The 20,615-nt window shown below is 49.0% G+C and overlaps 1 protein-coding gene across 4 annotated transcripts in view; it reads left to right on the forward strand.

Annotated features, from left to right (window-relative positions):
• The window catches only part of ANAPC5 (anaphase promoting complex subunit 5), a 45,722-nt gene extending 27,247 nt beyond the window's left edge, over positions 1–18,475 (forward strand). For 2 of the 4 annotated variants that reach the window (XM_002719739.6, XM_002719740.6), the window contains exons 12-17: positions 5,377–5,451; positions 6,003–6,124; positions 6,479–6,586; positions 6,662–6,809; positions 10,392–10,554; positions 11,001–11,417. In XM_002719739.6, the coding sequence (XP_002719785.1) occupies positions 5,377–5,451; positions 6,003–6,124; positions 6,479–6,586; positions 6,662–6,809; positions 10,392–10,554; positions 11,001–11,212 (828 nt within the window). In that variant the 3' untranslated portion in view covers positions 11,213–11,417. Of the gene's footprint in view, positions 1–5,376; positions 5,452–6,002; positions 6,125–6,478; positions 6,587–6,661; positions 6,810–10,391; positions 10,555–11,000; positions 11,418–15,792 lie in introns of those variants that run through there. The other 2 variants (XM_008272198.5, XM_070066169.2) reach the window with 1 other exon arrangement.
• The last annotated feature ends 2,140 nt before the right edge of the window (positions 18,476–20,615 follow it).

A 20,615-nucleotide genomic window follows, 5' to 3' on the forward strand; every position in this document is an offset into this window, starting at 1 on the left:
TCTGTCTGTCTCTCTCTCTCACTGTCTAACTCTCCTATCAAAAAAAAAAAAGTTTTCTGGGGCTGGTGCTGTGGTATATGGGGTAAGCCACTACCTGTGACGCTGGCATCCCATATGGGCTCTGGTTCATGTCTTGGCTGCTCCACTTCCAGTCCAACTTCCTGCTAATGGCCTGAGAAAAGCAACTCCTGGCTCCTGGCTTTGGCCTGACCCAGCACTGGCCATTGAGGCCATGTGGGGAGTGAACCAGGGATTGGTGATGCCTTTCTCTCTGCCTCTCCCTCTCTCTAACTCTTTCAAAATAAATAAATAAATCTTTAAAAATCTTTTTTCTAATCCATGCATACTTTTTTCATAATACACATTTTCCATAAACTTTTTGAAGATCAGCATGTGCAGGAATTTAAAAAATTTTTTGTGCCAAAATTAAATTCCATTTTCCATGACCTTTTCTTTCTTTCTTTCTTTCTTTCTTTCTTTCTTTCTTTCTTTCTTTCTTTCTTTCTTTCTTTTTTTTTTTTTTTTTACAGGCATAGTGGACAGGGAGAGAGAGAGAAAGACGGAGAGGAAGGTCTTCCTTTACCGTTGGTTCACCCTCCAATGGCCGCTGCGGCCGGCGTACCACGCCTATCCGAAGGCAGGAGCCAGGTGCTTCTCCTGGTCTCCCATGGGTTGCAGGGCCCAGGCACTTGGGCCATCCTCCACTGCACTCCCTGGCCACAGCAGAGAGCTGGCCTGGAAGAGGGGCAACCGGGACAGAATCCGGCGCCCCGACCAGGACTAGAATGTGGTGTGCCGGCGCCGCTAGGCGGAGGATTAGCCTAGTGAGCCGCGGCGCCGGCCTACCTTTTCTTTTCTTAAAGATTTATTTATTTACTTGAAAGACAGTTACAGAGAGAAAGGATAAAAAAAAAAAAACCACACACACACACACACACACACAGAAAGGGTAAGACAGAGAGAAATCTTCTGTCTGCTAGTTTATTTCCAAACTGGTCACAATAGCCAGGACTGAGCAGGACAAAACCAGGAACCTAGAACTCCATCCCGGTCTCCTGTATGGGTGGCAGGGGCCCAAATACTTCAAGCCACCATCTATTGCCTTTCCAGGTGCATTAACAGGGAGCTTGATAAGAAGTAGAACAGCCAGGACTGGAACTGGCACTCATATGGGATACCTGTGACTTAGGCGGCGGCTTAACCCTCTGTTCCACAGTGTGGGGGAGAGCCCCCCGCTTTTGAAGTGTCCTTATACCGTGGAGTAGCTTCTCTTCTGGGGCTGGCATTGTGGCCCAGTGGTTTAAGCCACTACCTATGACGTAGGCATCCCGTATGAGAACCATTTTGGGACCTAGCTGCTTCACTTCTGATTCAACTCCCTGCTAATGAACCTGAGAAAGCAACAGAAGAGGAACTAGCTCCTTGGGCCCTTGGCAACCATGTGGGACACTTAGATAGATTTCCTGGTTCCTGGCTTTGGTCTGGTATAGCCCTGGCCATTGTGGCCATTTAGGGAGTGAACCAGCCGATGGAAGATCTCTGTCTCTCCCTCACTCAGCCTTTCAAATAAATCTTTAAAAAGCACTTTGAGTTATATAGGTAGAACTTTTTTTTTCTTTTTGGAATTGAAAACTATTTTATAAAAACCTGATCTTAGCTTAATTCTTTAGGCTTGAAACTTACTCCAAGGCTATGTGTTAGAATCAGGCTTTTTTTTTTTTTTTTTTTTTTTTTTTTTTTTTTTTTTAAGATTTATGTATTTGAAAGGCAGAGTTACAGAGAGAGTGAGACATCTTCCACCTGCTGGTTCACTCCCCAAATGGCCACAACATCTGGGGCTGCGCCAGGCTGAAGCCAGGAGTCTGGAGCTTCTTTCAGGTCTCCTATGTGGATACAAGGGCCCAGGCACTTGGGCCATCTTCCGCTGCTTTCCCAGGTGCACTAGCAGGGAGCTGGATTGGAAGTGGAGCAGCCAGGACTCAAATTGGTGCCCATATGGGATGTGGTGGCTTAACTGGCTATACTACCGCGCTTGCCCACAATCAGGCTCTTTAGATAAGATCCCGGTCTCTTATGATTCCAGCTTCCTACTAACACGTACCCTTTTCTGGCTCCTGGCTTTGGCCTGGCCCAGCCCTGGCTGTTTCAAGCATTTGCCTGGCCCAGCCCTGGCTGTTTCAAGCATTTGGGAAGTGAACCAGCAGATAGGATCTCTCTGTCTCTGTTTTTCTGTCTTTAAACTAAAATAAATATGGGGCCGGCACCGTGGCACAGAGGGTAAAACCGCCACCTGCAGTGCCTGCATCCCATATGGCTGCCAGTTTGAGTCCCAGCTGCTCCTCTTCCAATCCAGCTCTCTGCTATGGCCTGGGAAAGCAGTGCAAAATGGCCCAAGTCCTTGGGCCCCTGCACCCACGTGGGAGACCCGAAAGAAGCTCTTGGCTCCTGGCTTCAGATCAGCATAGCTCTGGCCGTTGCAGCCGATTGGGGAGTGAACCAGTGCCTTCCTTTCTCTCTCTCTCTCTCTCTCTCTCTGCCTTTCCTTTTCTCTCTGTATAACTCTTTCAAATAAATAAATAAATAAATAAATCTTAAAACTAAAATACATAAATTAAATTACATTTAAAAAAGAATAAGAGGAGATCAGTGTTGTGGCATGTCAGGTTAAGCTGTCACCTGTGACGTGTGCATCCCAGATGAGCACTCGTTTGTGTCCCGGCTGCTCCACTTCCAATCTAGCTCCCTGCTGATGTGCCTGGGAAAGTAGTGAAAGATGGCCCAAGTGCTTGGGTACCTGTTCCCATGTGAGAGACCCAGAAGAAGCTCCTGGCTTTGACCTGCCCCAGACCTGGCCGTTGTGATCATTTGGGGAGTGAACCATTGGATGCATGATCTCTGTCTCTATGTAACTCTGCCTTTCAAATAAATACATAAATCTTAAATATAAAAACATAAGAGGGGCAAATGAGATGCATAAGTTACCCGTGTCCTACAGTGGAGTAATTGGGTTCAGTACCTAGCTCTGGCTCCCAACCAGCTTCCTGCCAATGCAGTCCCTGGGAAGTAGCAATGATGGCTCAAGTGATTGAGTTCCTGGCTTTTGGCTTTGGCTCAGCCCATTGCAAGCATTTGGGAAGTGAACCAGAGGATGGGACCTCCGTCTCTTTCTGTTGGATTAACAACAACAATAAGAAAGAATAAAAAATTAGGGGCCAACATGGTGGCATAGCAGGTTAAGCCTCTGCCTGGGTTGCTAACATCCCCGGTGGGCCCTGGTTCAAGTCCTGGCTGCTCCACTTCTGATCTAGCTCTCTGCTAATTTACCTGGAAAAAAGTAGAAGATGGCCCAAACGCTTGGGCCCCTGCACCCATGTGGGAGACCTAGAAGAAGCTCTGAGCTCTTGGCTTCAGCCTGGCATAGCCTCAGTCATGTGGCCATTTGGGGAGTGAACCAGCAAAAGAGAGAGGAAGAGCCCCCCCCCCCCTCTTTCTGTATCTCTCCCTCTTTGCTCTGTAACTCTGCCTTTCAAATAAAGAATAAGAAAATTAATGACCTATTGTAATTCAGTGTCATTTCTACTTCCTTATTCCAAATAAAGATTCACTTGCAATGTAAAACAGTGAGACACTAGTTTTACTAATCAAAGAGGCAAAGATGCTTATGTGTTAGGATTAATAGAAAAGTATAGAGTACTAATTGAAAAGTACTTGAGACATTTCTAGAGCAGAACTTAAAAGGACCTGGCACTTATACTTCTAAGGTTTTTATCCTAAGGTAATAACTGGACACGTGTACAAAGCTGTATGCAATAAGATGTTTATTGTAGAATTTTTTTTTAAAGGTTTACTTATTTATTTGAGAGACAAAGAGAGAGAGAAGTCTTCTGTTCACTTACTCACTGTCCAAATGGCTTCTATAGCTGGGGCTGGGCCATGCTGAAGCTAGGAACTACCCAGGTCCTCCACATGGGTGACAGGGGCCCAGGTATTTAGGCCGTCTGCTGCTGCTTTCCCAGGTGCATTAGCAGGGAGCTGGGTAGGAAGAACAGCTGGGACTCAACGGGTACCCATATAGGATGTTAGTGTCGCAGGCAGTGGCTTTACCTGCTGAGCTACAGCACCAGGTTGAAATATTTAATAATCACCAAATTATCCAAAGCTATATTATTTTGATATTCCATAATTTATTATGGAATAAATATACTGTAATATATAAATATAACATATGAAATACTAGATTTTCTAGATTTATATTTATTAACACTGGAAGAATTAATTCAAAAGAAGACATTTAGAGACTGGAATTGTGGCACAGCAGGTTAAGCCACTGCTTGTGGCACTGGCATCCCATTTCAGAATTGCACTTGGAGTCCCTGCTGCTCTACTACTGATCCAGCTTCCTTCTGATGTACCTGGGAAGGCAGTGGGTAATGGCTGAAGTATCTGTGCCCCTGCCACTCATGTGGGAATTCTGCTTGGAGTTCTGGGCTCCTGGCTTCGGCCTTGCTGAGGGCCAGCCATTGCAACCATTTGGGGAGTGAACCAGCAGGGGAAGACCTGTTTGCACTCCCTGTCTGTCTCTGTCTTTCCCTTTCTCTCTGATACTCTCCCTTTCAACTAAATAAATTTTTAAAAAAGATTTATTTAGTTGAAAGGGAGAGTTTCAGAGAGAGAGAGAGAGACAGAGATGTCTTTCATCCTCTGGTTCATTCCCCAAATGGCTGCAACAGCCAGGGCTGGGCCAGGTAGGAGCCAGGGGCCAGGAGCTTCTTCCAGGGCTCCCATATGTGTACAGGGGCCCAAGGACTTTGACCATCCTCTGCACTTTTCCAGGTGCATTAGCAGGGAGCTGGATTGGAAGTGGAGCAGTTGGGACTTGAACTAGCACCTATATTGGATGCGAGCATTTCAGGCAGCAGTTTAACCTGTAATTACACAATGCTGGTTCCTAAATAAATCATTTTTAAAAATGTGATGGAATGCCTACTGTGTTGTATACAGTGTCGTATATAATTTATAAAAATAGAGTATGTACTACTTTTGGAATATTTATTTTATATACATGTGCATAAAGAAGCCTTAAAGGAGATATGCAAAAACCACTGTGATTATCTTTGGTAGGTTGAAAGTGATTGTCTTTTCTTGTTCATGGGTCTTTTGTAGATTGTTTCCAGAGTGAGCATATCTTAGATGTATAATTTTTAGAAGTTTTGTAAAGTGAATGAGATTCCTTAGAACCTTAAAAAAATGGCTCTGAAATTCAGCAGTCTCTGCCGCGTGTGTTGCAGCAGCTCCAGCTGTGTTGGCCTCTGGCCTGTGCAGAGCCCATGTGGCCTTGGCAGGGGTTGTGCTCATTGGACCCTCTCTGCGTTCTAGGGCTGTTTTGCTGCAGCTGCTGAAGTGTTGAAGCACCTGAAGGAGCGATTTCCGCCCAACAGTCAGCACGCCCAGGTACCTGCCTTCTGCGTGGCCTTGGGTTTCCTCCTAAGAAGAAGGGTTTTCATCGTCGTGTCAAGAGGGATATTTTAGTGTCTGCCCTCGATAAGTGTTGTTGAGCTAAAAAGGAAACTGTCAGAGGACACATACAGACCTAGGATACTTATCCAAAGCTTAGGCTTAAACGTGATTGTTTAAAGATAAGTATATATGTTGTGGAAGTATTTTTAAAACATGAATAGGACGAGAAACAGCCCACCGACAGTTTACTCTGAAAAGCGAGAACTGTGGAACTCACAGAGGTCGTCAGCGGTATCTGTTAGTGCTTGAAGCATAGAAAGCAGTGTGTGAGTTGATGAAATTGATGGTTGACACACATGTGTTTGCAGTTTTATTCTCCATGCTTTTTACATACTTGAGATATTTTAAACGTTTTTATAAATCTGAAAAAGAATATGTGAATTGTTGTAAAGTATATTTGCTGCCAAGCCAAGCCAAAACACTTTTATGCCTGCATCGAATACTGGCATGAATATTTGTCACTTTGTACTTTGTTTTCATACTAGTTATGGATGCTGTGTGATCAGAAAATACAGTTTGACAGAGCGATGAATGATGGCAAATACCATTTGGCTGATTCACTAGTTACAGGAATCACAGCTCTTAACAGCATGGAGGGTGTGTATAGGTAAGAAAACTCCAACCTAATTAGAATGAAATAATTTTTAAATGTCTCTTTTTACTGTATTTGTGTGTGTGTGTGTTCATTTAGCTTATGAAAAACATCTTTTCTATTAGAATTCCAGACTTTTTCCTTGCACACGTGCATATACATATGTATACACGCACACACACACGCACACTTACAGACACACACATTATTTTTCCCTTTTGACAAAGATTAAATCAGGTGCGGTTTCTCCCCTTGGAAGGTTTACATCTGATTGAGGAGATGGAGATTCCAACCCCCAAAATGACTACAGTTAAAATATTTGCAAGATGTTCACATAACCATGTTGTGTTTGTTCTGATTCTGTTTCAGAAAAGCAGTTGTACTACAGGCTCAGAACCAGATGTCAGAGGCACACAAGCTTTTACAAAAATTGCTGAGTCATTGTGAGAAACTGAAGAACACAGAAATGGTGATTAGGTAAGAGGTCTCTCGCGCCTCTCACAGCGCTGTTCCGGTGGAGATGCTCATCCCGTGTTTCCTCTTTGTGATCAGCGTCCTGCTGTCGGTGGCAGAGCTGTACTGGCGATCTTCCTGCCCTACCATCGCGATGCCCGTGCTCCTGCACGCTCTGGCCCTCTCCAAGGAGTACCGCTTACAGTACTTGGCCTCGGAAACGGTGCTGAACTTGGCTTTTGCCCAGGTAAGCCCATATCCGTCTTGCTGACACCAGAGTCTGCTGCTACACGGTAGCATTGACGAGGATGATAATGAGCTTTCCCTGTTAACTGAAGTCTGGAAAGGCCGGCTCCAGGTTCATACTCCCGGAAAGGCCGTGGAGTGGCCAGGCTGAGGGCAGGCGGGCACTTCCCGGGGCCTCAGCTTTGCGGAGCTGTGTGTTTCGTAGCGGCACTCACCTCCGGTGAGGACCCCTGCACTCAGTGATGCTTGATCCACAGCACTGTGGATAAGGAAATGAGGAAGTCAGGTGTCCATTCAAAGTCTGTGGAAATCAAACTTGCTTTCTTGCTCCTCCGAGTAAAGGCTGTGAAGGAGGGGACTGTGTTCCCAGCTCTAGCCTCTGGAACCTGGTAGGACCTGCACTGTGGGCTTTCAGTGAGCATCACTGAAAGGCAGAGAGAGAGAATCTTTCGTCTGCTGGTTCACTCCCCAAATGGCTGCGATGGTGAGGCTGGACCATGCCTAAGCCAGGAGTCAGGGGCTTCTTCTGGGTCTCCCACACGGGTACAGGGGCCCAAGCACTTGGTCCATCTTCCACTGCCTTCCCTGGCACGTTAACAGGGAGCTAGATCAGATGCGGAGCAGCCAGAACTTGAACCGGCACCCATATGGGATGCTGGTGCTGCTGGCAGTGGCTTTATCCACTTAATGAATTTTTTTACTTACTCATGGAATTGATTAACTAAAGCAGAGGTTCTCTAAGCTGTCTACGCATTATAATTATTGGGAATATTTGAAAAATATCTTTGGGGCCTGTGTTGTGGTACACCTGCAGCTTCACCTGGGGCTTCTGTGTGGGTGGAAGAGACCCACCTCCTGGGCTTTCCCCTGTTGCCTCTGAGGGTGCACGTTGGCAGGAAGGTGGAATTCGAAGCAGAGCTGAGACTTGAACCCAGGCACTCAGATGTGGGATGTAGGCATCCCAAGCCATGTCCCAAATACCTCCCTCTACCATAAGTTTCATAAGTTGTTGTGTTTTTATACATCTTTTCTGATTTCCCTTGTAATTTCTTGTTTGACACATTGGTTACTTAAGGGTGTGCTGTTTGATTTCCCTATGTTGTGAATTTTCCAATTTCCTTTTGTTACTGATTTTTATTTTCATTCAGTGTGGTCAGAAAAAATACTTTACATGATTTCATTCTTTTCAAGTTTATTGAGTATTATTCTGTGGCTTAATGTTTTCCTCTATCCTGGAAAACGTTCCATGTACACTTGAGAATAATTTATGTTCTGATATTGTGGGGTTGTATGCTTTGTATTCATCTGTTGGGCCTGGTTCATTTGTAGTGTCATTCAATTCTTCTGTTTCCTTGCTGGTCTTCTGTCTAGTTTTTCTATCCATTATTGTAAAGTAGGACATTGAACTCTCCTATTCAGCTATTATTGGTTTTTTTTTTTTTTTTTTTTTTTTTTGACAGGCAGAGTGGACAGTGAGAGAGAGAGAGACAGAGAGAAAGGTCTTCCTTTGCCGTTGGTTCACCCTCCAATGGCCGCCGCTGCAGCCGGCGCACCGCGCTGATCTGATGGCAGGAGCCAGGATCCAGGTGCTTTTCCTGGTCTCCCATGGGGTGCAGGGCCCAAGCACCTGGGCCATCCTCCACTGCACTCCCTGGCCACAGCAGAGAGCTGGCCTGGAAGAGGGGCAACCGGGACAGAATCTGGCGCCCCAACCGGGACTAGAACCCGGTGTGCCGGCGCCGCAAGGTGGAGGATTAGCCTATTGAGCCACGGCGCCGGCTATTATTGGTTTTTAAAGATTGATTTTATTTAATTGAAATGCAGAGTTACAGAGAGAGGGAGAGTCAGAGGAAGAGATATCTTCATCTGCTAGTTCACTCCCCAAATGGCTATACCTGCCAGGTCTGGGCCAGACCAAAACAAGGAACCTTGAATTCCATCTAAGTCTCTCACATGGGTGCAGGGGCCCAAGTACTCAGGCCATCTTCTGCTGCTTTCTCAGGTGCATTAGCAGGGAACTGGATTGGAAGTGGAGCAGCCAGGACTCGAACCAGCGCCCATATGGGATTGCTGGTGTGGCAGACGATAGTTTAACTCACTGTGCCACATTGCTGGCCCCCTCCTGTAAGGTTATTGTTAATAAAGAAGGACTTTTAATTTGCTGTTTGTTTCCTATATTTCCTACCTTTAAATTTTTATTTTTTAATTTAAGAATTCTCCAGTCTGTTGGTTCATTCTCCAAATGCCAGCAATGGCTGGATCTGGGCCAGAACCAAGGCTGAGAACTGAGAACTGAATTCAGGGGTGGCACCTGGGTGGCAGGAACCCAGTTACTTGAGTCATCATTGCCACCTCCCAGGGTCTGCATTAGCTGGAAGCTAGTGTCAGGAGCCAGCACCGGGTATCAAACCCAGGCATTCGAATATCATACAGGAGCATTTTTAAGAGGTGTGTTTGTTTATTTATTAGTTAATTCATTTATTTGAAAGACAGAGTATGAGAGGGAGCAACAGAGACAGGTGCTACCTGCTGATTTACTCCCCAGATGCCTGCAATGGCCTGGTCCGGGCTAGGCCAGATTCAGGAGCCAGGGATTGCATCCTGGTCTCCCACATGAATGGCAGGGCCAAGCACTTGGGCCCTCTTCTGCTGCCTTCCCAGGCACATTAGCAGGAAGCTGGATTGAAAGTGGAGTAGCTGGGACTGGAACTGGGCACCCTGAATGTGGGGTGGCAGCGTGGTCCGCAGTGCCCCTACGTCGGCATCATGGTTGGCATCTTTGCCGCTAGGCTGAACGGCTGCCGGTTTTAGCTTTACTGTCCCTTAGCTCTTCCACCCCTGCTGTCTTGCCTGTTGCACAGCTGTTCCTAGTGGACCCCTTGAATCCCCACGTCATTCTTTGGGGCTGTTTTCTTCATGGTTGTTCTTTTCCCAGTGATTTTTTTTTTAAGCAATGTGGGTTTTTTATGTTTAGTTTGTTTTTTTTTTAACAAAAGATTTATTGATTTATTTGAAAGAGTTACAGAGAGAGGGAGAGAGAGACAGATTGTCCGTCCGCTGGCACATTCGCCAAATGGCTGCAGTGGCCGTAGCTGGGCCAACGGGAAGCCAGGAGCCAGGAACTTCCAGGGCTCAGATACTCTGGCTGTCGTCTTCCGAAGCTTTCCCAGGTGCATTGGCAGGAAGCTGGATCAGAAGTGGAGCAGCCAGGACTCCAACCGGTGGCCCTATGGGATGCTGTCGTCACAGGCAGCAGCTTTACCTGCTATGCCTCAGCACCAGGCCCCCCACCTCAGTGATTCTTACACAGCTAATTCAGCCCCTCAGAATCACCAGCCTAAGGAGATCCGTGCTGAATCTTTTTGTAAAGACAGAAACCTTTCCTTAGTGTGAGTTACCACTCCCTGCTCAGTCTGTCGTGGTCTGAAATCACTTTATCCTGTAGTTTGTTTCCAGGCGTGTGGTGCCTGCTGTAACGTAGTGCATGTCAGGGAGAAGATGAAGTGGAAACAGCCAGAGGGGACCCCTTCCTGGAGTGGGCGTGGATGTGGTGTGCACCGCACGTGTCATGGTTCTCTTTCAGCTCATCCTCGGAATCCCGGAACAGGCCTTAACCCTCCTGCACATGGCCATCGAGCCCGTCCTGGCGGACGGGGCCATCCTGGACAAAGGCCGCGCCATGTTCCTCGTGGCCAAGTGCCAGGTGGCTTCAGCAGCTTCCTGTGATCCCCCGAAGAAAGCCGAAGGTAGGAAGCTGCACGGAGAGTGTTGTTGGCACAGCTCCAGAAAGCTGCAGGTGCAGGGCCCAGAGGAGGAGAGGCATCAGGCTGGGGCAGTGTTAAGTTCCGAGTGTTCACACGCATGTGCTATCATCATCATCATCATCATCATTATGTTAAGGTGTATTTATTTCACAACTGTATGTTGAAGTTGGATTTTCACATCCATGCCTGGCCAGAGTGTTTGAGGGTCAACAAATGGCTATTTTAACCCAGGAAGCAGGTTCTGGGCTACAAATTGGGACTGAAGACCTTTGCAAAAACCTCATTTTAGTGGTTTCTTTTTTCCTCTCTCAAGTAGTGGAGAATTCAGAAGAGTCTGGCACATGTTAAACAAATAAACTGGGTGTCAAGTTTTGAGAACGACGCAAAGTGTTGCTTTACCTGTGTGTGGTTTTCCCCACCTCCCTCAGCTCTGGAGGCTGCCATCGAGAACCTCAATGAAGCCAAGAACTACTTTGCAAAGGTCGACTGCAAAGAGCGCATCCGAGACGTCCTTTACTTCCAGGCCAGGCTCTACCACATGCTGGGGAAGACGCAGGAGAGGAACCGGTGCGCGATGCTCTTCCGGCAGCTGCATCAGGAGCTGCCCTCTCACGGCGTGCCCTTGATCAACCACCTCTAGCGGGCCTCCGTGCAGCGTGAGGTTCTGGACTTGTTGGGGCCCTTGCACGGAGCTGGTTTGTGAGTCCGTCTGCCTTGCCGGTGAAGTGCCTCTGGGCAGTCTGTCTTGTTGCTCGGCAGCACGCAGCTGTCTGTCCCCCCTTTGCTTTCCTTTTGGTCGCAGAGGATGCCCGCGTTTTGTTAATAAACAGCTTTTTTGCTAACAAGTTAGTCCAGGTGTCAGATTATGTTCTCTGGGCAGAGCTGCCCGCGTCTCTCACTCCGTCAGTACCTGAACGCGCTTAGCACACGTGCTGCCAGGAGCGCTTCCAGGAGCTGATGGGGCCCGTTTTTACAAGATGTGCATTTCCTTCTGAAGCTTCCCCACTTTGAGGGGCTGAGCTAGTCTTGTGTTGTGTGGGAAAAACATAGCGGTCCCTGGCAGGATATTAAAGGAAAGATTTTTATGGTTTTGGGACCATTGGCAAGAAACATTTCACAGGTGGCCATTTGGCTCAGCAGTCACGTCACTGCTTGGGCTTCCTGCAGCCCATGTTGAGGGCCTAGATTCGAATCCAGCTCCTCTGCTCTGCCTGCTGATGCACACACTGTGAGGCAGCAGTGACGGCTGACGTAGTTGGGGCCTTACCCCCGGCTTTTGCCTGGCCGAGCCCTTGCTGTTGAGGGCATGTGGGGAGCGAACCAGCAGCTGGAAGATCTTTGTTTCTCTCTCTTTGTCACTCCCTCTCTGACTCAGACTTTCAAATAAATAAATCTTAAAAAAAAAAAATGCAGAGTCCAAAGCTCGGAGATGTGTAGATGCTCCCACCAAATACGCAGTGTATATAATTTCTGTATTTCAAGCCTGTGATTAGGCTGAAACTAGCTACGCTTTGTTCATTCATGAATTTCTCATCTTCCAGTATTCACAGAATAGCTGTGTTTCACGTCCAGTGTAGCAGCTGTACTGACAGCCCTTAAAAGCAACTAGGAACCGACCCCATTGTCTATCTTTTGTCATGGGCTCTTTCTCTGTTAACTCTGTACCTGCCGGCGGGAAGTAATTCCGCTCCAGAGCTCTCTGAAACAGTGTGGAACAGCGCCCTCCAGTGGCCGGCCAAAGATGGCTGCTCTGGAATCAGGTGACTCCGTGTAGAGACAGTGATGCTAATTGCTTATGTTGACATTAAAAAAATCTTGACATGCCTTTAATAGGTTATACAAGGGTACTTCAAAAAGTCTGTGAAGGGGTGGCTAACCTAGCAGTTAAGACACCCATGTCCCCTTATGAAAGAGTACCTTGATACCCAGCTCTGGTATCCTGCTAATGCAGACCCTGGGAGGCATTGGTGGTGGCCTGTATAATTGGGCTCCTGCAGCCACATTGGAGACCTGAGTTGCAGTCTTTTTCTTTCTTTCTTTCTTTCTTTTTTTTTTTTTTTTTTTTTTTTTAAGATTTATTTATTGGGGGCTGGCAGTATGGCATAGTGGGTAAAGCTGCTGCCTGCAATGCCAGCATCCCCATATGGGCACCAGTTCGAGTCCCAGCTGCTCCACTTCCAATCCAGCTCTCTGCTATGGCCTGGGGAAGCAGTAGAAGATAGTCCGAGTTCTTGGGCCCCTGCACCCATGTGGGAGACCCAGAAGAAATTCCTGGCTCCTGGCTTCTGGTCGGCTCAGCTCCAGCCATTGCAGCCATCTGGGGAGTGAACCAGTGGATGGAAGACCTCTCTCTCTCTCTGCCTCTGCCTCTTTCTGTAATTCTGCCTTTCAAATAAAATAAACCTTTTTTAAAAAGTTTGGCAAGTTGAAAAAAACAGATTTACTTATTCATTTGAAAGGCAGAGTTACAAAGAGAAAGGAAGAGAAAGATCTTCCGCCTGCTGGTTCACTTCCCGAATGACCGTAATAGCTGGGATTAGGCCGGGCTGAAGGCAGGAGTCTGGAATTCCTTCTGGGTCTCCCATATGGGTAGGAGGGGCCCAAGCACTTGGGTCATCTTCCACTGCTCTGCCAGATGCATTAGCAGGGAGCTGGATTGAATGGATGCCCAGGTGGGAGCTGGCCCCTGGGTTGCATTCTTGCCCTTAGCCTTGGCCCAACCCAGTTCTGCCTTTGTGGGGGCATTTAGGGATTGAGTCAGTGGATGGGAATTATTTGTCTCTAAAAAAAAAAAAAAAGTTTGTGGAAAATGGAGTTAAAAGATGTTTATTTTTGTACAAAAACATTCTGAAATGCATGGGTAGTTTTTCTCATAGTATACATTTTCCATAAATCTTTTGAAGAGTCCTATTTGTAAATGGTAAAGTTAAATAACGTAAGGGAGCAGGTGTTCGGTTCAGTGGTTCGGATCCCTGTATCCCACACTGAAGTGCCTGGGTTTGGTTCCTGGTTCCAGCTTCCTACAGATGCATCCCTTGGGAAGTAGAGGTAATGGTTCAAGTATTGGGTTCCTTGGTTTGTTTGTTTATTTATTTGAAAGGAAGGGTGACAGAGAGCAGTCTTCCATCCTCCGGTTCACTCCCCAAATGGCTGCAACAGCCAGGGCTGGGCCAGGTGGAAATCAGCAGCCAGAAGTTCATCCTGGTCTTCTGTGGGGGTGGGAGGGGTGCGAGTTCTTGAGGAGTTTTCTGGCTTCCAGGCACATTAGCAGGAAGCTGGATTGGAAGGGGAGCAGCTGGGCTGGAACTGGCACTGATCCAGGATGGCAGCATCGCAAGTGGTGGCTTAGCCGGCCGCACTGCAATGCCAGCTCCAAACAGTTGGGTTTCTGTCACCCCCAGGGAGACTTGGATTGAATTCCCAGCTCCCAGCTCAGATCCTGGCCCAGCCTTGGCCCCTGCCATTGCAAGCCTTTCTGGAGTGAACCAGTGAATAGGAGCTCGTTATCGCTCAAGGGATTTAAGATTTATTTGAAAAGCAGAGTGACAGAGACTGAGAGACAGAGATCTTTTCCTAACTGGTTGGTTTTGGGGTCAGCGTTGTGGAGGAGCAGGCTAGCTGCTGCTTGTGACGCTGGCACTCCATATGGGGAGCGCTGGTTCGAGTCCTGGCTGCTCCACTTCCAATCCGGCTGCCTGCTGTGTGCCAGGGAAGGCAGCAGGCGATGGCCCGAGTACTTGGGTCCTGGCCACCCATGTGGGAGACCAGATGGAGTTCCAGGCTCCTGGTTTTGTCCTGAGTGAGCCCTGGCTGTTGCTGCCATTTGGGCACTGAAGCAGTGGGTAGAAGAGCTGTCTTTCTCTCCCTCTCTTTCACTTTGCCTTTCAAATAAGTAAATAATTTCTTTAAGATTTATTTATTTGAAAAGCAGAGTTGCAGAGAGGGAGAGGTCGAGGTCTTCCATCCGCTGGTTCACTCCCCAGATGGCCACAAAGGTGGGAGTTGTGATGATCTGAAGCCAGGAGCTGGGAGCTTCCTCCGGGTCTCCCACGTGGGTGCAGGGGCCCCAGGACTTGGGCCATCTTGCACTGCTTTCCCAGGCCATAGCACAGAGCTGGATTGGAAGAGGAGCAGCCAGGACTCGAATTGGCGCCCACATGGGATGCTTGCACTGCAGGCAGCCGCTTTGTTTTTCACAGTTGGCACCTGTGAAGCTGCTTGCCCATCACTGCTCTCAGCAGTTTGTCCCCTTGGCACAGAGGCAGAGCCTGAATCCAGATGGAGGGAGTCCGTGGCACCTGTCATCTGTGACTTGGGTTTGCTGGCTGGGGGCCATGGGAAGTGGAAACATCAGAGGGACCCCAGAACTCAGAACTGTCTGACAGCTAGCTGGCTTTTCCCGGTGGAGGATTTGGTGAGGGAAGGAGGGCCAGTAATTATATGCTGGTATAATTATGGGTGGTGTGAGAACCGGTTAAATGGAGAAAGTTAGGTGAGGAGGGAGTTGAAGCTTATTGGCCAATGGGCATTTGGTCTATGCCAAAGTCTTTGAGGATGATCTCAGAGGAGAAAACCAGGCACACAGTAAGAACTGTTTGTCCTGCAGGTTGTGGGTTAATTGTTCCCGGCCCTGGGGTGCATGCGGGGAACATTTACAGAGAGCCCCGTCAGTTGTGAGTCCTTCACATATATTGTGAACAGGGTGGGTCTTCCCGACAATCCTAAGAGGTCGGCAGTGGCACTTACTCCATTTAATAGATGGAAGAACTGAGGCCCAAGGAGGGTGAGGCCCAAGGTTAGACACATCCAGTGGGTTTTGGAGCTGGGATTCTCACCCACTAAATCTGGAGCCGCCTGCACCCAGAGTTTGGAAGAGTACTTCATGCTTTTGGTTTGTTGAACACGTAACTGATCAGGTTACCTGTCATCTAGCGTCCAGTGGGAGCCAGACCCTCCCCCACAATGCTTGCGAGGTGACTGACACCCCCGTCCAGCCGGTGAGCAAACCAGGCCTGACGGGCCTGATGCGGCGCCTGTGCTGGTGAGGACCAGAGTAGGGCTCAGTCCGAGGCACGGCAGCTCCGCGGTCTCTGCTCTAGTCACCAGGCTGCCTTTGACTCCCCCGTTCCCCGGAGCCTTCCTGCCCTGCTTGTTGGGAGTTTCACATTTTATCCCGACGTTTTGGGGTGATTAAACTGTTTTATTTTTGCTTTTTGGCAGATGTATCCTGAGACAAATGAAGAGCTTCCTCCTCTGTGCCCCACCAACCTCTCCTTTTATGATGTTGTTTATGGTTGGGACTAATGGACCCATTAATCTCCCTGCTGGTTGAAGGGGAAACTTCTCGAGGCCTTTTTTTGGTCAGCATTTTTCTGCTGTCCTGTTGAACAGGAAAGAATCCGGTGAATGAAGGAGACGGATGTGATTAATTCTGCTGTGTGTGTCTGGATAGTCGTGGTCTGGGAGGTGGAATGTGGCAGCAAATGTGGGGTAACGCTGCGCGCGTCAGAAAGGGAGGGAGAAGCCGTACAGGAGACGGTGACGCCGTCTGTTCAGGTTTTCTTTAAATGCAAGACTCAGAGGAGGCCGGCATTGTGGTGCGGCAGGTTAAGCCGCTATTTGGGATGTCGACATCCCATGTCTGAGCCCCGGTTTGAGTCTCCACTGCTCTGCTTCTGATTCAGTTCCCTCCTAGTGTGCTGGGAGGCCCCAGATGGTGCCCAAGTCCTTCAGCCCCTGCTGCCCACGTGGGAGACTGGGATGAAGCTCCCGGCTCCGGCTTCTGCCTGCAGTTCCAGCTCTGGGTGTTGTGGCAATTTGGGGAGTGAACCAGCAGATAGAAGATCTCTCTCTCTGCCACTCTGCCTTTCAAATTAAATAAATAATAATCTTCTAAAAATGCTTTTTTTAAAAAAGATAAGACTCAGAGGATCTGTTTACTTATGTCCTTGGTAAAACAAGATCTACTTGCCTGAAGTTGGGTTTTGTGATGTTCTTGGAGGAGAAAACGCAAACACCAAAGCTAATTCGCATGTTCCTATCTAAGGAAGTGACTTTTTTGAGTGGGCGGACTCCTCTTCTACAAGGGGCCCAGCGTCAGTGACAGGCATGCGTAGTATTCCCTGTTTGTTTTTTTTTTGTTTGTTTGTTTGTTTTTGTTTTTGTTTTTGTTTTTTGACAGGCAGAGTGGACAGTGAGAGAGAGAGAGACAGAGAGAAAGGTCTTCCTTTGCCGTTGGCTCACCCTCCAATGGCCGCCGCGGCCGGCGTGCTGCGGCTGGCGCACCACGCTGATCCGATGGCAGGAGCCAGGGACTTATCCTGGTCTCCCATGGGGTGCAGGACCCAAGCACTTGGGCCATCCTCCACTGCACTCCCTGGCCACAGCAGAGGGCTGGCCTGGAAGAGGGGCAACCGGGACAGAATCCGGCGCCCCGACCGGGACTAGAACCCGGTGTGCCGGCGCCGCAAGGCGGAGGATTAGCCTATGAGCTGCGGCGCTGGCCCTGCTTTGTTGATTCATGTTAAAAGCGCACATAAATTGATGGTGTTATTAGCACTGTGCTAAATATTTTAATATATATTACTAATTATACTATGATTATTAATTACATTAATATACCATATATGACAATATATGATTTATAATTCTATAAATTTATAATTACTAAACTTACATAATTTTATAATATTAATGTATGTCATATATTGTATATATTGTTAACCTTGCTGTGCTAAATCTGAGCTAATATTTTACACACATTATTGTACTTTTACACCTCAGGGGCGGGCGCATGGTGCAGTGTTAACTTGCTGCTTGGGGTGCCCAAATCCCATTTTCAAGTGCCTGGGTCAAGTCCTGGTTACTCTGCTTCCAGCCCAGTTTCCTGCCTCCCTGGGAGGCAGTAGGTGAGGGTCCCTGCCACCATGTGGGAGATCCTGATGGAGTTCTGAGCTTCTGGCTTTGGCCTGGCCCAGCTTCTGCTGTTGCAGAGGCACTTTGGGAGTGAACCAGCAGAGGGAAGATCTCTATCTCTCTGCCTTTCAAAAAAAGAAGATTAAAAGGAAAGTGAGGAGAAAGCAGCCCCCTGCCTCGCGTGGAGCTAGAACTCTTGTCCCTCCCTGACAGCTGGTGAAACCAAAGTGGGAGAGATCAGGTCACCTGCTGTGCCCACAGCTGCTACCTGGTGACACTGGGATCTGAGCCGAGTGTTGGACTCCAAAGTTAGCACTTTGACCCACAGTGATGAGAGTATGCAGGTGCCAGAGCAGACTCCGGGATTGACAGCAGCATTCAGGAAACTTCCAGAAAGAAGTGACTCTCGGGTTACTTAACTGGCATTTAAAGATAGATGCGGTTTTTTGTTTTGTTTTGTTTTGTTTTTGTTTTTAAAGGCAGAGTAACAGGAAGAGAGAGAGAGATTGCGCTTCCATTTGTAGGTTCAATCTTCAAATGCCCATAACAGCCAGGGCTGGGCCGGGCCACAGCCAGCAGGTAGGAACCGAAGCACTTGATCACCAGCTGCTGCCTCCCAGAGGAGCCGGGAGTTGAGCCAGCACTCTGACACGGGATGTGGGCCCACCACGCCTGGCCCTTTAATTGCATATCTTGAGTTGCTGACTGTGTAGCTGCAGTGTTCTGCCATAGGCACTTTAGTAACATGATGTAAACATGCAGAATTATACATTACTACAAATAGGAGAAGGCACCTTAATAAAGCAGGGCTGCCTACGGGCCAAATCTGGCACATCACCTGGTTTTTTTTTCATGGCCTGCTAGCTAATAGTGGCTTTCATGTTTTAAAAAGTTTTTGGTTGAAAAACCAAAAATACTTTGTGACATGTGGAAATTAAATGAAACAACTTTCAGTGTCTGAGAATAAAGTTTTATTGAAACACTGCCATGCCCGTTCACTCATTTATGGCAGTTGGAATGGCAGGGTTGAGGAGTTGCTTTAGAAAGGGGATGGCCTGGGACAGCGCTTGGTTAAGTTGCTGCTTGGGATGCTTGCACCCCGTATCAGAGTGCCTGGGTTCGAGTCCCGGCTCTGCTTCCAGTTCCAGCATCCTGCTGATGTGCACCCTTGCAGGCAGCGGGTGGTGGGCCAAGTACTTGGGAGACCCAGGTTTTTTATGGGCTCTTGGCTTTGGTCTGACTTAGTCTCTGCTGTTGACAGGCATTTTGAGAGTGAAGCAGCTGATCGAAGATCTCTGTCTACCTTTTAAATAAGTAAATCTTAGAAAAAGAAAGAGTATGCTTGCGAAGCCTGTATAATATTTGCTATCTGGCTCTATACAGAAAAAAGTTGCTGACCTCTGCATTAAGATTTACGATAGCCTCAAATGCCCCTGTCGGCCCTAATATGTATTTTTTGGGAGAAGATGTAAAGGAAATACATGAGTATGAGTCTGTAATTTAAAACTGGTTATTGGCCGGCGCCACGGCTCACTAGGCTAATCCTCCGCCTAGCGGCGCCGGCACACCGGGTTCTAGTCCCGGTTGGGGCGCCGGATTCTGTCCCAGTTGCCCCTCTTCCAGGCCAGCTCTCTGCTGTGGCCTGGGAGTGCAGTGGAGGATGGCCCAGGTGCTTGGGCCCTGCACCCCATGGGAGACCAGGAAAAGCACCTGGCTCCTGGCTCCTGCCACCGGATCAGCGCGGTGCGCCGGCCGCGGCGGCCATTGGAGGGTGAACCAACGGCAAAGGAAGACCTTTCTCTCTGTCTCTCTCTCTCACTGTCCACTCTGCCTGTCAAAAAATTAAAAAAAAAAAAAAACTGGTTATTACCATTTCTGTTACTTGCTCTACATTCATTTATAAGCAAAGGGAATAAAACGTTAGTGTTCCTTATGCCCCCTGTCGGAGTCTCTGTCCCGGCTTCCTGCTCATGAATTCAGGGTGCACTCATTCCCTTTGACTTTTTAAACAACTCGGATGTAAGCTTGGGTCCTGGGCAACACATTCCGAGAGGGTTGTAAAACACACACGAGCAGGGGCCCAGCTTTGTGGTGCAGTGGGTTAAGCCCCTGCCTGCGATGCCAGCCTCCCACATGGGCGCTGGTTCAGGTGCAGGCTGCTCCAGCTCTCTGCTAATGGCCTGGAAAAACAGCGGGGGTGGTCCAACTGCCTGGACCCCTGCACCCACGTGCGCGACCTGGATGAAGCTCCTGGCTCCATTGCAGCCACTTGGGGAGTGAACCGATGTGTGGAAGATTCTCTCGGGTGCGCATGTGTGTGCCTGCCTCTCTCTAACTCTGCTTTTCAAATAAATAAATAAATCAAAAAAAAAAAAAAAAAAAAAAAAAACTGCCCAGAGATTGCGCAGCGCCCTGTGCTCCGCACCTTGCTCTTCCCTCCACGCGGGGCTCTGCGAGTTCCTGGTGTTGGACAAACAACGGTAACGCACCCCCTTCCACGAGGTGGAGCAGACCACTGGAAGAGTGGAACAGGTTTTGTGTCTCCCTCTGCAGACGGCCATCGCAGAGGGCCTCCCAGACTCGGAAAGTGGGGGGGGGGGGGCATCTCCCCGGAATCCACAGAAGCGGGCCGGGGATCCGCCCAGCGCGCGAGGAGCCTTCGAAGCTGGGGGCCCTGCGGCCTCCCCCAGCTCCCGAGTCCCGAGGGGCTGCACGGCAGGGCCGGGAAGAGCGGCCTGGGGTCGCTGTCCGCCCGGGACAGGTCTCCGGGCGCCCCCGGGGCCACGCGTCAGACAACTCGTGCGCTCTGGTCCGGCTCCCCGCCCCACCCCTCGCGGTACCGCTACCCAGCCTGTCCAAGCTTCTGGGCGGTCTCCTGCGAAAGTCAGAACTCGGGCGGCTTCCGGGCAGCCTGCCGCATCCAGGCGCGGTGGGGGTGGGAGGCGCACTCCTTCCGCAGCCTCCGGGGCCGGCCCTGCGCAGCGGGTCGGCCGCGAACGCGGGTGGGGGACCCGAAACCTGGGGCGGGACTTAGCCAGCCCAGCGAACTTTCTGAGACTCAGGCGCCGCCCTGCGTTTGGCTAAAACAAAGCGAGCGCCGCCCGCCCGCCCGCCCGCGGAGGAGCACC

This window comes from Oryctolagus cuniculus, chromosome 21 (genome assembly GCF_051225735.1).
Source record: "Oryctolagus cuniculus isolate XC-2025 breed Fujian yellow rabbit chromosome 21, ASM5122573v1, whole genome shotgun sequence".
NCBI lineage: Eukaryota > Metazoa > Chordata > Mammalia > Lagomorpha > Leporidae > Oryctolagus > Oryctolagus cuniculus.